Source organism: Sinocyclocheilus grahami, unplaced genomic scaffold (genome assembly GCF_001515645.1).
Source record: "Sinocyclocheilus grahami isolate Dianchi unplaced genomic scaffold, SAMN03320097.WGS_v1.1 scaffold1382.1, whole genome shotgun sequence".
NCBI classification, from domain to species: domain Eukaryota; kingdom Metazoa; phylum Chordata; class Actinopteri; order Cypriniformes; family Cyprinidae; genus Sinocyclocheilus; species Sinocyclocheilus grahami.
The window spans coordinates 216,557-232,466 of record NW_015506561.1 but is presented as its reverse complement, the minus strand read 5'-3'; the positions used below and the strand labels follow the sequence as shown (position 1 = coordinate 232,466).

At 36.4% G+C, this 15,910-nt stretch overlaps 1 protein-coding gene across 1 annotated transcript in view; it reads right to left on the bottom strand.

Annotated features, from left to right (window-relative positions):
- Window positions 1–4,190: 4,190 nt before the first annotated feature.
- ppm1j (protein phosphatase, Mg2+/Mn2+ dependent, 1J) overlaps window positions 4,191–15,910 on the bottom strand; it is a 37,497-nt gene continuing 25,777 nt past the window's right edge. Inside the window, 8 exon segments of the mRNA XM_071582352.1 lie at window positions 4,191–5,441; window positions 6,401–6,552; window positions 6,768–6,875; window positions 7,186–7,249; window positions 7,372–7,490; window positions 7,623–7,763; window positions 8,277–8,615; window positions 13,461–13,578. Of these exon segments, the coding sequence (XP_071438453.1) occupies window positions 5,294–5,441; window positions 6,401–6,552; window positions 6,768–6,875; window positions 7,186–7,249; window positions 7,372–7,490; window positions 7,623–7,763; window positions 8,277–8,615; window positions 13,461–13,578 (1,189 nt within the window). The 3' untranslated portion in view covers window positions 4,191–5,293.

The window sequence follows — 15,910 nt, the reverse complement described above, 5'->3', positions numbered from 1 at the left end:
TTAATATGTTTTTACTTTGTATTTTTGATCAATATGAAAAGCTACACTCATGTCACTGGTGCGATATCTTTTCTAATTTACTCCTAAACAGTGCATATTGGTACCTTAAAGGTACATATTAGTACCTAAATAGTACATAGGCTACTCTATAAGTAACTTTTGAAAGTGTACTTTACTGAAAGTGTACAAATAGTGGCTGCTTTTATGTTTTTATATGACTGGTCACTATATTGAACAGCATATATCACAATCCTTATTATAGTCCTTATAAGTATCTATTAATTGCTTCTAACAACAAGCTACAGTGCACGAAAATTAGTGCACCAAAACCAGTGACACCAATAACTAGGGTTGGGTACTGTTCACATTTTAACCGGTACGGTACCGGTATCGGTACCCAATGGTATCTTTTTTCGGTACTTTACTCTGTGTAATTACAAAAACATTTATTTTTTGGCAAACAAACTGAGGTTTACGGTTGAAATTAATATTCCTATTAATTATATTGTGAATATTCCTTTAAAACTTTTTTTAATATGCTAATAATTGTATTATTTTTTTCTACAATTAAGTGATTAATCTAGTTGTAATATTTATTTTTATCATTTGTTTTATTTAAATTTGATACAAAATTGAATATTTAAAGATGTACATTATACTTTACAAAAGTAATACAATAGTAATATATTTCTTTTACATGTTAAACCGTACTTTTATTTTGACAGGTTGCCATGAAGTTTCTGTGTGTATACTATACAGTATGATGATGCTAGTTTTCTCAAACGAAACTGTAAAATTCTCGCGAAGTGACTCTCACAGCTGCTCTGGAGAGAAAGTTTTTGTGTTCATGCTAGTGATGTTATGTTCTTGAACGAACCGTTCTTTTGAGCCGGTTCTCAGGAAGTAACCGGTTAATAACGTGTGAGGCTTTATTAACATGTACACCTACCCCAACCCTAAACCTACCCTTACAGTAGGATAAATACAGTGTTGGTAGCATAATCTGACAGGTAGAATTATTTGTCAGAACACCTGTTCACAAATCGAACCGAATCGAACGTTAGTTCCGGGTGGATGACGCAGGACGCACAGCCGAAGCAGCACGTCCAACTCAAAAAGAATCGAATGAGCCGGTTCAACCAACTGTCGAAGTTTGCCGAGGATTATCGAGAACGCAACAAGAACCGAATGAGCCGTGGCGAAGTTTGCCGAGGATTACCGAAGATTCTGATGAGTGAGTTGACGATACTTGGCAAGCCTGAGGCGCATACTGGAAATATGCTTGTTTATTATGACTGTTTTTAATTTACATTTTATTAAAACCTGCAAAAACCTTTCTGTTGAGTGATGTAAATCAATTTTGCAATAGTTTATTGTGCATGCATATTATATTTAAAGTTGCACCCTTACAGTAGGATAAATACAGTGTTGGTAGCATAATCTGACAGGTAGAATTATTTGTCAGAACACCTGTTCACAAATCGAACCGAATCGAACGTTAGTTCCGGGTGGATGACGCAGGACGCACAGCCGAAGCAGCACGTCCAACTCAAAAAGAATCGAATGAGCCGGTTCAACCAACTGTCGAAGTTTGCCGAGGATTATCGATAACGCAACAAGAACCGAATGAGCCGTGGCGAAGTTTGCCGAGGATTACCGAAGATTCTGATGAGTGAGTTGACGATACTTGGCAAGCCTGAGGCGCATACTGGAAATATGCTTGTTTATTATGACTGTTTTTAATTTACATTTTATTAAAACCTGCAAAAACCTTTCTGTTGAGTGATGTAAATCAATTTTGCAATAGTTTATTGTGCATGCATATTATATTTAAAGTTGCTTAAGCGAAATCAAGGAGTTTATAAGACTGGTTTATTCATTCTTTATACTGTAGACATGTAGAACATATCCGCGTTTGTGCATCAATGTCTGTAATGTGTGCTGTAGGTGCGAAACTTTTAGGAATCTTATCCAAGTTGTAGGCTTGTCATTATTGGTCAGTTAGTCGTATCTGAGGATCCGCGAATGAAACTGTGACCACAAACACCATTAGCTTAAGTGAATTATATGGCAGTAATCAGCAATATGCTTTCACACAAAGAACTTTATTTTTGAATGTTTCAATATGCGTTGACACAAATTACTTATTTGAATTTTTCATTGATACGACATGCAGGGTTTCTGCAGGATTTGTAAGCTCAAATTTAAGACCTTTTTAAGACCTTCACAAATAAAATGAATAATATATGAGCGGGGTAGAGCAATTACTTTTTTTAAGCCATTTTTTCTAAAAGTGTGCACCATCGTTTGAGTCAAATTCTTGCATTTGGGTTGTTACCAAGCAAATTAAATCAGTATCAACAAAATGTATCTTTGCATGCAGAGGAAACACAGAGGCTGCATTAGAAGTGGCATTTAGATGCATTTACACACTGTTTAATGCAGCTCTGAGGGACATGGAATACTTTAACCTGCAGTTACAAATGCATAAATAATGTTTTGATATTTTAAACATAAAACATTGAAAACTGATGTTTGAAATTATTTGAAAAATGAAAAGGTACCTTAAATGTGAAATTAAAACTGCCAGTAGGTGGCAGCAAGTCACTGTTAATAAGTGAGTCATTGCGATTGAATCATTTAAACGGTTGATTCATTCAGGAACGAAACACTGCCATGCTGTTCAGGGACGCAAAACAGAGCTGTGGCTGTTTTTGGAATTCTTTTTGTTGGAGAAATAGAGCAAAAACAGGAAATATGGTGTCTAAAACGTAAGTCTCTTAATATTAACTTCTTGTTTATTGAACTTGTAAAATCAATATCACATTTGTAATCATGCTGACTTTTGGAGAGAAAAAAACTGCACTTTTCGTGTGATATTAACTATATGAAATTATATAAATATATACGTTTTCTGCCCATATCTTGAATTATGTGATAATTCTAAATGCATTTTAATAGACTGATTCATGCAGTGAAAGAACGCACTATAAATGCGCACGCGCACTAGTCTAACCTGCTAAACTTCATCACCTAATGTATGCGTGCACTCTGTAGGTGTTTTGTTTGCTTTTCTCGATATACTCGATAATATCAAATCGCACATCGTTAAAACAACAATTACAATATTATCGCAGACCATATATATAGCATATTCTGTTTCGATTTTTATAATGCATTGTCTTCTTATCGATCCACCAGTTCACATTTAAAGCTCTGTGTGTTTGCAGGGTAAAACCATGGGTCGATTTTTGCCTTTGTCTGAACTCTGAACAAAACATCAGTTTTATTGAAAATGCTCATTCATTCTGACAGCAGGTGGAGCGTTTGGTAGAAATATTTTGTTTCCCCAGTAACAGCAGAACACAAAGCAGCACAGCACCGGACTTTGAACGTGCAGCGCTCATGTTTATTTAATGAAATCATAGCTTTTTGAAGTTTAATCGTCACATTCAGCCATATCGCAATTCTAGTCTTTCCGTCCCCAAATTTAAGACCTCTTGAAATCATAATTAAGACTTTCTTGTACAATTTAAGACTTTTTAAGGCCTTAAATTTGATACAACTAAATTTAAGACTTTTTTTAAGACCCGCGGAAACCCTGACATGGCACTAAGTTGTTAGAAAATAAATAAGTATTGCTTGATGACGTCAGGAACTGTTGAATCGGCTTTTTGAACCGGTTCAATGAGCCAATCTGTCCGAAAAGAACCGGTTCGCGGAAATGAATCGGACTTTGCATCACTAGTTCATGCCGTCATATAGTGAGACGCAGAGCCCAGAAATCACGCGAGCATCACGCGTGATTCAGTATTTGTGTAGTAAACAAAACCGCGCTTTTATTTTCTGCGTTTTCGCAGAAACCATATGGCCCTAGAAATGTAACCACACTTCAGAACATTTCGGCTTGCCCTGTGTGTTGTTTGAATGAGTTGCAGGGGTGACCTCAGGTCACAGGGTCTCTCTTTCGCTCTCTGTAGCGTATGCGCCCAGATGCGTTCTCAGGTACGTGAATCGGTACTCGGTAGTATCGACGCAATTCGGTCGGTACCCTTAAAAGTACCGAGTTCAGTACCCAACCCTACCAATAACACTCATTTCTCATGCACAATAGAGCAAATTAATGTAGCACAAAAAATAACAAAATAGCCATTATAAAAAGGATAGATTTATTTAGAATTAGTCACATAATTTGCAAAGAGTAATTCTTTGACAATGAATCATCATTTGAAAGGCAGAAATCAATATATATTTACTATATACGTCACAGACACAACACTGACATCAAGTAAAGGAAATAAGGTACATTCAAGGTGTACAAAAAGACATGACTGATGAAACTAATTTCAGGTTTCTCAGTTTCAGGTTTGAATCTAGATGGTTGATGGGTTTGAGATTCTTTACTGACATGGTTTCAGACCAAATTAGGTTTTATCTACAGCAAAATAAACAGGTCATTCAGCTACGATGTTCATATCTACAGCAGTTCAAGCAATCAGTTCGGTTGTGAATGGAAAGCCTGGTGCACGTCAATGACTTACACTGTACTAGATGATTTAGGTTATTTGTGAGCTTAGTTCTACAGAACTATATTTAATACTAGTTCCAGAATATAGACATTTGCATTGCTTCCATGTAAAAGGATGCCTGTTTGAACCCAAAACAGCTGAAATGAACAAAAAACTCTGCATTCGCAGGAAATGCCCATCGTTTTTTGTTGTTGATTGCATTTTGCTATAGAGAACCTTAAACTCGGTCGACAGAAACATTCTTTGGAGAAAGTCAGAGAACAGTTAGGAAATATAATCAGCAGTTTAAATTAGAGCTCAAATGGATTCTGCTACATATAAAGTGCTTCGGTTTTTATTTCCCTTGCCATCAGGGCTTTGATTTTTTTAGCAGTATTGGCTTGTTCCTTTTGCCACACTGAGATTCAGATTCAAACTCGTGTTAAAGAATACTCAAACGTTACGATCCCTACCGTCCCGTACTGACTTGCAGAGGTGCGTTCGACAAATCGGAAAGGAAATGGAGAGCGAGAGGAATGGCACTTGATGATGTCACCTCACACCTGACATGGGCTTGACGATATTCATGGTATGACTCGGAGGAGAAGGAGGAGGAGAAGGAGGAGGAGAAGGAGGAGGACAAGGGGAAGTTGCATTTAACGTCTCTCGTATCTGAGCCATCTGACTGATTGAAAATGGATTTCTTGGTTTTCCTAGCCCTTTCTCTGGGATGGAGCCAGGGACGCGTCCTGGTGTGCTTGTCCAGTGAAGGTGGACCAACCTGGTCATGTCTCTAACTCTGCCCCGGCCAATGGAATGACAAACACGGTGATGTCATCACCTGAGCCAAGTCTCTCATTGGGCAGGCGCCAGCCTCGCTCCTTCAGGACTCCACGTGAGCGCATCAGGAGGTCTTGTGCTGCTGAAGTGTACCTTTAAAAGCATGACAAACATGGTTTCAGCATTTGAGCATTAAAGTAAATAAAAAATGACAACACTGTACACTGACATCTACTGGTGTAACTACTACAACACACCCGATTCAGCAAATGATCATCCTAACTATGCATTGTTATATATACTAACATTCAAAAGTAAGTAATTTTTTAAAAGAAATTAATACTTTTTATCTAGCAAGGATGCATTAAATTGATCAAAAGTGACAGTAAAGACATTTATAATGTTACACAAGATTCCGATTTCATATAAATGAAAATATAAAACACATTTTATATTATTAGATACAATATAATAATATAATGCAATATAATTATGCAATATATACTATATATATATATATATATATATATAGTATATATTGCATAATTATATTGTATTATATTATTATATTGTATCTAATAATATAAAATGTGTGTGTGTATATATATATATATATATATTTATAAACATTTCTGAATAAATAAATATAATTTTATTCATCAAAGAATTCTGGGGAAAAAATTATGGTTTCCAAAATAATATTAAGCAGCACAACTGTTTTCAACATCGATAATAATAAATGTTTTTTAGCACAAAAACAGCATATTAGAATGGATTGCGTGAAAACTGATTCAGCTTAGCCATCACTTAAAATTACATTTTAAAATGTTAAATATTTAAATATTATAACAAAATATTAAATATTACAATAATATTTCACAATATTACTGTTTTTACTGTATTATGGATCAAATTAAAGCTATATTGACAAGCATGAGGGACTTTAAAGACAAAAAAATCTACCGACCTTTTGAACGGTAGTGTAGTTACATATACAATATTTTTGTGAATGTGTGGGGGAAATGTCTGCTGTCCATTATGGCGAATTGAACTGATCTCCAGGAGATCTACCTGGGATCAGGTCAGTTACGATGGAAAGATCTAGCGCTTACCTCATGGGATCATTGGGCTCACGACCAGACAAGAAAGTCGATACTGCGTCGGCAACATCTCTGTCAGCTGTAACATCCCATAGTCCATCACTACCCATGATCAGGACATCATCAGACCCATGTTTGTGCTCAGAGATGTTGTACACCTTGACCTAGATATGAGAATGATAGTATATCATTTTGATGCTGTTATGCTTCATATGCCATATATTTTTTATTTACACAAAAACAGGTTTGAAATAACATGAAACATTTTGGGTGAACTGTCCATTTAAATCAAGAAGTGACTCAATAACTAGTAGCTAAACGACTATTTGAATGAGTAAATAAATGACCTTGCATAAAATATATCCAATAATATACTCACTTCTGGGCAGCAGGATAGGAAAGGTTTGATATGAATGTTGGAGTTGTACACTTTCAAGTCGTGATCCCCTAAACCACGTGTTACTCCAATAGTAGCCATGACTCGAGCCTAAGAGCACACAAACACACACTCACAGCTGGAGATTTATGTGCTGTTAGAGCAAAAAGGTTATTTTATATTCATACAAACTTTATGAAACGAGACATTATTCTGGCCTACAACTGGCAGAACATTTGAGCAATTCCAATTTGCAACACCTCACTACTCCTGCTTTGTAATAAATAGCTGTGAAAACTGCAGAAAAAAAGCTTCAGACGCCTTCATTAGATTATATGTTACCGTTATGCAGCTTTAAATAAAATCCATTTACAGCACCTGGACTTTTTGAAATTAAAAAGAAGCCGAACTATTCGCTTACCTTTTTCCCCTCCCCATAAATCAGCGGGAACTTGAGATCGTCTTCTACAATTGTCTTATATGCCCTGAAATAATAACAGGTAATGGTTATGAATGTAATAAAACCAAAGACTTAAACGTTTTATATACAGTATATGTAAATAAAACAACAATTTATGTTATAAAATTAAGCCTGCTTTAGAATTACCAGCCAGTCATTGTGTGGTCTCTAAAAAGCATCTTCTTGCCGAGTTCACTGTGTTGGATACGTCTGGGGAATTCAATATGTGTAAACTCATTCCCAAGCAGCTCCGGTTTGAGGAAGCCCTAGACAAAAACAGCACAAACGCGATGGAAGTGTAACAGTATTGAAGATCTAATAGAAATGGAGCAGACACGATAAATGAGATTTAGAATGGAATGGAAATTATATTAGGAGAATCACACCAGATGACGCACCAGGTACTGTAGCCGCTGTCTTTCACTTTCTGGTGTGAATTCATTGGACATTGGGATGACCTCACTGTTTCGGACAATTATGGCTCTGTGGGAAAATAACATTGGGAATTTTACAAGTGTTTCTAAGCCATTTGTAAAAGACTGGATGATACTGTAAATAGTAAGTTATATATACTATTTACAGTTCCATACAGTACCTAATGCAATTATTTTCTCATTTATTGATAAAATCCCCTAGATTATCATCATTGCTAACTGTCACAGTCATTGAGTCACTTGGCCAACATCTTTGCAAAATGAACATGGAACGTACTGCTGCAATAACAGTAAAACAGAAGAAGCATTGTCTCCTTAGAGACATATTAATGGCATCTTTTCATTTCAAGCAACAACAATTTCCTCCATATTTCATTAGACAGACATTTCAATATTTACTCAGGCAATAATAATAATACTGTACAATGTCAGTCTATAACAAAAATACATTAAACTTTTATGATTTGCAAGTTCACAGTCTAAAATTGGCATCTTGGCAAGATTAGGTTCGACATTCAACCTCATTTATTTTGTATAATAAGCTTTTTGATGCACATTTCTTTCTTTTATCTATAATATAAAGGTCTCTTAGATTGCTAATATGTGACCCTGGACCACAAAACCAGTCTTAAGTCGCTGGGGTATATTTGTAGCAATAGTCAAAAATACATTGTATGGGTCAAAATGATCGATTTTTATTTTATGCCAAAAATCATTAGGATATTATTGCTTCTCTCCATCTAAGCAGGCCCCTTTCTTTGCCTCAGCCTGGAAGGGACTCCCATTCTTAGCCAGACAGATAGGTGGTGGACTGTTTTGATTTTCGAGAAGATGGGCCACATCACAAAGCCGATCGCGGATGATACATTGGAGAAGTTTGGATGCCATGAGAGCAGCACCAGAGCCGGCGTGTCCATCAAACACTCCCCAGAAGTGCATGGGAATGCCTGTGGTGTCCTGAGGGGATGAGAAAGAGGACAAGGTGTGTAATTTCTGCACCATTAGCGGCATGAAACTGAACTGCAATAACAATTACTTTTTTCCCCCCTCCTGTACACTATGTCATTGTTCAAATAATCAGGTCTTATGCAATTGAGTATATTATATTAAACATTTAATAATAATATAACAAATATAACAACAACAATAATATAAAAAAATCTATATATAATTTAATATAATACACCCACTTGGATAAGTTTGAGATGGGTCTACCTGACTGATTGATCGATCGATTATTTATTAATTAATTTGTTTGTTTGTTAGTAACAAATTATATAAACTATATAAAAATATAATATATATAAAATGTAATGAAATTATAATATAAGTAAATATATGTAAATGTAAAAAATACATACAATTAATAAATAAAAATAAATAAAATTACTATATATGACTATCAAGTATTATTTTTTTCTAAACGTATGCAATTGGGTGTATTATTTTAAATAATTGATTATTTTAACAATTTATCTAGAATTAATTTATTTATTTGTGTTTTTTTGTTTGTATAACTAATTATTATTAGTAATGATTTATATAAATATATAAAATATAATATACATAATTTAACACATGAAATATACAATATATATTTTGTAAATATAATATTTTATAATATAAAGAAATAATGTACATTAAAAATATATAAAATATATATACTTTTTTAATTTATCTATTCAGAATTACTTTGGAAAAGATGTGTTTTATTTTTATGCTTTTTAAGATGCTTCATAATGTTTTAGTTACAGTTTCTACCAGTAGGGGCTAATTGGATCATGCTAACCATCTGAACATTGACCTCTTGCTTCAAACTAACAGAGCAATGTTTACAAAACCACAATGTTTACACTCTTTGGGAGCTCAAACTACCAGTGGCTTACTTATAGCTGTACTTTAGCTGGAATAGGAGAAAGTATTGTAAAAAATAAAAATAAAAATAAAAAATTTAATTCATTTAAAAAAAGTATACGCTTCCCCTTTAAAGGGGTCATAATGATGCGATTTCAAGCTTTCCTTTCTCTTTGGAGTGTTACAAGTTCTTGGTGCATAAAGCCTGTCAGAAATCATAGCACGTCAGCTGTCTTAACCGCGGCTTGTGTGCTGCATGATCACTGTGTGTCACGCGACTCTGTTGCCCTTTCGGGCTTGAACTGATGATAAAACTAACCACATTATTAACTGTCTTGATATTTACTTTGAAAGCTGATGCTCGGGATTATGGCAAGGGCGTTACATTTCCGACGCGTGCTTGTGGTGTTCGGCCAATCACAATGCACTGGGTCAGCTGGCCAATCAGAGCAGACTGCGCTTGTCAAAGGAGGGGGCTTTGTTGAAAACGATGTGTTTGAGAGAGGCGGGGCATAGAGGACCTACAATAATGTACAGTATTTGAAAAATAATGTGTTTTTTGAACATTAAAGCATGTCAACATATTCTGTTACACCAAATACACAAAATAATGATCTTTAAAATAGCATCATATGACCCCTTTAATAATTTGCCATACCAAAAGGTAGTAGTTTTGAATAAACCAATCACACTAGCAGATTAGTCTGGGACATAGATCAGTTATACAATTTAGAACATTTTCAACAGACAACTTTTGACACAATAGGCCAATCAATATCAAGTATTTCAGAGAGCAATGTAAGATGGTACAATAACATGTAAAGCCTTTTCAAAACCACAGGGGGGGATCTGGACCCATTCCATAGCATTTCTTGAAACACTCTCCAATCTCAATTTCCTGTCATTACTTGTTGACGAGATTAACTCAGAGAGCTTACACTCAGCTTACCCACTATGTCCTTTGAAAAAGAGTAGGGGTGTAACCCCGGCATCCTGGCCAAATTCGCCCATTGGCCTCTGACCATCATGGGCTCCTAACCATCCCTTATCTGCTGATTGGCTTCATCACTCTGTCTCCTCTCCACCAATAAAGCTGGTGTGTGGTGGGCGTTCTGGCGCAATATGGCTGCCGTCGCATCATCCAGGTGGATGCTGCACACTGGTGGTGGTTGAGGAGATTCCCCCCTTCTATGTAAAGTGCTTTGAGTGCCCAGAAAAGCGCTATATAAATGTAAGGAATTATTACACTCGCTCAGTCATGTCAGATCAACAGCCAGCTGGGAAGGCCGGCAGCATCAGCAAACGGTTGTAGCTGGATCTCTGATTCTAAAGAGCAAGAGGTCCAAGTCAAGTGAATATGTGGCCTTGCTATCCTTTTATCTGCCATTTATTTGTCTGTATATAGACTCTTGCAGACAGGCAGCGCAGCAGATGATAGGATGATGTAATTGATTTAGAGCAGTTGAGAGGGGTATTAAGTGGGGGAGGGCAGTGAAGGGAAGAAAAGTGAGAGGTCAGCGTTCTGGTTAACAAACTCTCGTGAGTAAACACAGCTGGAGATTAACAGTCCATTTCTGATGGTTGGAAACTGCCTACAAATGAGATCTCGTCAATGAACTCAACTGTTTCTTGTACGTATCAATGAGATTAAATAGAGAGCAAATAGCAACCATAAAGCAACATTATAATAAAACTCCTTGGCAACCATCCACAACACCCTAGCAACCATACGGCATCATGCTCAGAACACATTAGCAACACCCTGGCAGCCACCCACATACATTTTCTCCAATTAAATGTCAAAATCTAGTTCTATACCTTTTACGGTCAACAAAACAGAATACAGATCAACCATTGTCTCATTTTTAAACTATCCTATGCAATTTTACTGATACATTATATGAACATAAGTGAGAGGGCTCTTATTATGCCCTTTTACGAAGTCTTGATTTAGTTTTTTGGGGTGTACTAGAATAGGTTTTCATGCTCAATTGTTCCCAAAACGCAATATTTTTCACATATTTTATATTATTGCAGCACCACTTTTCCCACTCTGTCTCAAACACCCTGTTTCGCTGAAGCTCCCCCTTCCAAAAAATGAAATGTGCTCTGATTGGTTAGCTGGCCCAGTGCGTTGTGATTGGCGAACCGCATGTTCCGGAAATGTCACGCACAAGTGTGACGCACACGACCTGAAAAGTGAAACCAAAACATTTCGATCGCCATCTGGTGTCTGGCTGCAGCATAGGTCATAAACCCCGCCCTCTCCATGTAAACGAATGGGAAGTGCCGAACAAAATAATCAAATTACACGAATACATTTTTCCCAAAGATGGTTTCCATCATTTTAGGTAGTCCTTTTTACAGTCTATGGTCACACCCCTTACCGTAACCATGAGTTTCATCCGCTCAGCTGTAAATATTAACAATGGCGTAAATGTTGCCATACTAATTCAGACGCTGACAATATTTACAAACAAGAGAATCGCGCAGAACCTTTGCAAGCATGGATTTCACAGCAAGTTTCAGACTGGTACAGTATGTCGGTTAACATGGCGACAATACGCTACTATAGCAGTTCTTCTTCTTCGTCTTCTTTAGCGTGGCTCGACCAGGCCTCGCACCCTTTTTTGCATATTCCGTTGGTGGGAATTATTTAAATGAGTGACATTGTGACTTCACAATATCCAGAAAGAAGCACGCTGTAGTCTGACCGAGCCATTTGTTGTAGTTCTTCAAAAGTATTTACTGTTAAAGAGACTATCTCTTAGAATGGATTTTAAGCTTTGTAACCTTGCAGATCTTTTCTTTTATTCTCAAACAGCAACATTACACACTAACGTTTAAAAAAAGAGAAAACGCATAACTGGACCCCTTTAAGAGGGAGGAATGTAACAGGGAGAATTACATCAGACCGCACAATACCAAAGTCTTTGAACAGATGCCAAAATCCTCCTTATTCAATTCGCAATGCAATATTATCTAAGAAGACGTTTTCCCCCGTTTGCACTGGATTACATGTGTTATTATGGGATAAGATGGAGTGGATGTAAGGATCAGACTGCGGATGAGGATCAGAGAGATCAGAGTCATGAGTCCAGGCTAGGTGAAAACACTACTAGACCACATCACATGATCAAAACTCTCACATGGAAAAAAAGAAGTTTCACTTCAACATGCTTGCTGAGACACAAAGGCCTTTTGAATGTCAGCTTGTATTGGAAACTTCAGCTTTATTTATATCATTTTAGATCTGCAATTACGCAATGAAGCACACGGTGCTGTTCTATATTTTGATGTAGTTTTGAATAACTGAGTTTGGCAAGATTGCTATGAGCAGTGTACTAACCAAGAACCAGAACAAGTTTATTGGTGGATTGGTGCATTTCAGATGAACCACTACCAGCTTTTGTAGGCACCTGCTTTATTTCTGACTTCAAAAGGTAGTCAGTATACTTGCTGAAAGCTATTTTACCTTTCATAATGATCACCAAGGGGTTCGGTTCAGAACTGAATTTTGGTTAATTTCAAGAAATTTACTGTTTTGTAATGTAGTTTCAAAATGGCAGGCTTTCCAATTATATCTGGATTTTCTTTAAATTTCAAATAAGATTTCATCAACAGATGCCTGAGCTCAATGGGATCTCCAGGATCAGTGAGTTCAGTGCTCCATCAACAAGCTAAATCTTTCATAATCTTACCTGAGACAAGTTTTATCCAGTTCAACTGATCCACAACAGTTCCATTAAAAAGTAGATTAGGGATATTTTTTATTGATCTGTTTCAGTGGGTTCATAAATATTGATACCAAGAACTGAAGCGCAGTGAAGACCCGCCTCACCATTGATTTCAATGGAGTTTGGCTTTAGCAATATTTTCATGCAAACAACAGTCTACATCCTGCATTGGTCTTTTTCGGATGCTGTGTCAAAGACTTACAGTACTTACCCCACTGTCCTCCTGTAACATGGAGCTGCGCTGCTGCTTACTGCTCATCTTCCTGATATACAGCAGCTCACAGGAAGCCTGGTCTTCATTCAGCATGCTCTTCCCAGCATTTATCACCCTGAAAGAAAGACAAAATCACTTAATCATTTATTAAAAAAAATTGTGAAATATTATCACAATTTGAAATTAATATTTTCTATTTGAATATATTTTAAAATGTAATTTATTTCTTGGATGCAAAGCTGAATTTTCAGCATCATTACTCCAGTGTCTGTTGAATGTCACATGATCCCTCAGAAATCCTTCTAATATGTTGATTTGCTGCTGATTTGCTCCAGAAATATTTCTTATTATTATCAATGTTGAAAAAAGTTAATATTTTATACGGAAACCATGATACTTTTTCAGGATTCTTTGATGAATAGAAAGTTCAAAACAACTGTATTTATTTTATATATATTATTTTCCATTATACTGAGTTGGAAAGAGTTATCTTTAAACAGTCTAAATAATGCTACTGTATGGAGCTTTAAATTGTCCAGGATTTCTTTGACCACACAAGAGAGGGAAAAGAGTATCCCAGAATGACACAGTAATCTGACCCACCAGGCAGAGCTGGTCTGGGCTAGCAAACCTGATCCATATAGGAAAGCATACAGTGAGAGATTAATAGAGTTTATACAAGAGTGTAAAAGAACAAATGATGTCAGAGGGTTCATGATCAGTGCTACACTGCAATTCTGCACAGTATAGGCTCATAATTTATAGAATAAAGAGTGTATGTTCTGTAATGGTGAGAAAAACATGTAAAGTTTGCCTCATCAGCTGCAAGCACAAAAAAAAGTTGTTTATATGAATGGTTTCACATAGAGACCAGCTAATGTACGATGCAGTGAGTGACACAATGACCTTCGCTGTTTGCTGCAACCATGCGTCAAAAATAAACAGCTAAACAATTCCATTGTCATAGGGACACAATTTATAGTTTTATAGTTTATAATATCTATGTACTAGCAGGTTCTGTATTCTATCAGTAATTTGTATAACTATTTACACACACAAAAAAAGCCCTTGTCCCTCTTTGCAGGTGCAACTAATTGTGTTCACTTAAAACAATAACTTTCAGATATGACACCTATTATGCAGCTGAATAACATTTCTAGTAGGACAGCAGTCTAACATGAAGAGAAACATAAAGCCATTATTTCTCAAATCTGGATTATAAAAAGCCATTCTCTTCCTAATCTGCTGAGAGCAGTAAGATGCTTCAGAGGCCACAGCCATGACCCAGCAGACCTGACCAGATATTTAGAAATGTTAGGGCTCAAACTTCAACAGTTTGTGACTATTACTCAATATTTCTTCTACAAATGGTTCACTAAGCAGTTCAAAAGTCCAGACTGATTATTTAAGCTCTGACCATGGAAAATAATCAAAAGCGTTACCAGAAAGCAGGCCAGTCTTGGGTATATAACATTACTTGTATCAAATAAGTCGACACATCATCTAAATTAAAAATGTAAATGATTTTTAAACGATATAGCCACAATCAGCATGATTGTAATGTATAAACATTCATTTTTTGTAAAGCTGCTTTGAAACATCTTATCGTGAAAAGTGCTTTACAAATAAATGTGAACTGAATTATGCTACACATTTGTATACATGCTTTATGCTGTGGTTTAACGATTAGATTCAGCTGACAAAGTCCCATTACAAGCTCCTCTCAAAAGAGGAAGTCTCTCCTTGCAGCAAGTTCCTCCTTCTGAAGTCACTTTATTTCTGCCACATTAGGTTTCAAAACAGTACAATTTCTTTAAAGTGTTTAAATCAAGTGAAGCACAACCGTACATGTACTGTAAAGGAAGCAGAACTAAAGTCATTGTCTGTGGAAAATACAGAGTAGAGCAATGAGGTAAAGCCACAAAACTGAACCCTTTATTAGCAAGGCCCCAGTTACCCCAGTTGTATTCTTACAGACCAAAAATTCACAAATTAAGCGTTAGCGTTAGTTCTGGCAGGTCACGTGAGTCAAGCTTGCATCAGCTGATTCTCAGCTGATCACATCTACCTATAGGAATCGCGGCATTCCTATATAAGCTCTATTCAGTATTATTCAGCAGCTTTTCAGTTTGCTCAGGAGCAAATTACCCTCCTCCATCCCCAGCTCCTCCTTTCGCCACAGTCAGGACATGGCTTTCTGATATTCCTTGCTAATCAGACTCCTTTATCTTGAATAAAGTGTTACACTTAAAATATCAAGTACATTAATGATATCTGCCTTGTTCTGTTCTGTTAACCCTAGGGGGGTTATTATTGCTGCTCTACCTGCTCGTTCATGACAGGCTGCATGGATGGGCAGGGAGTTTTTTGCCCAGGACAGAACCATACCGCCAAACCAAACTTTATGCTAAGTATCTATCATTTTGACGATAGTGGTCCTGACAGAA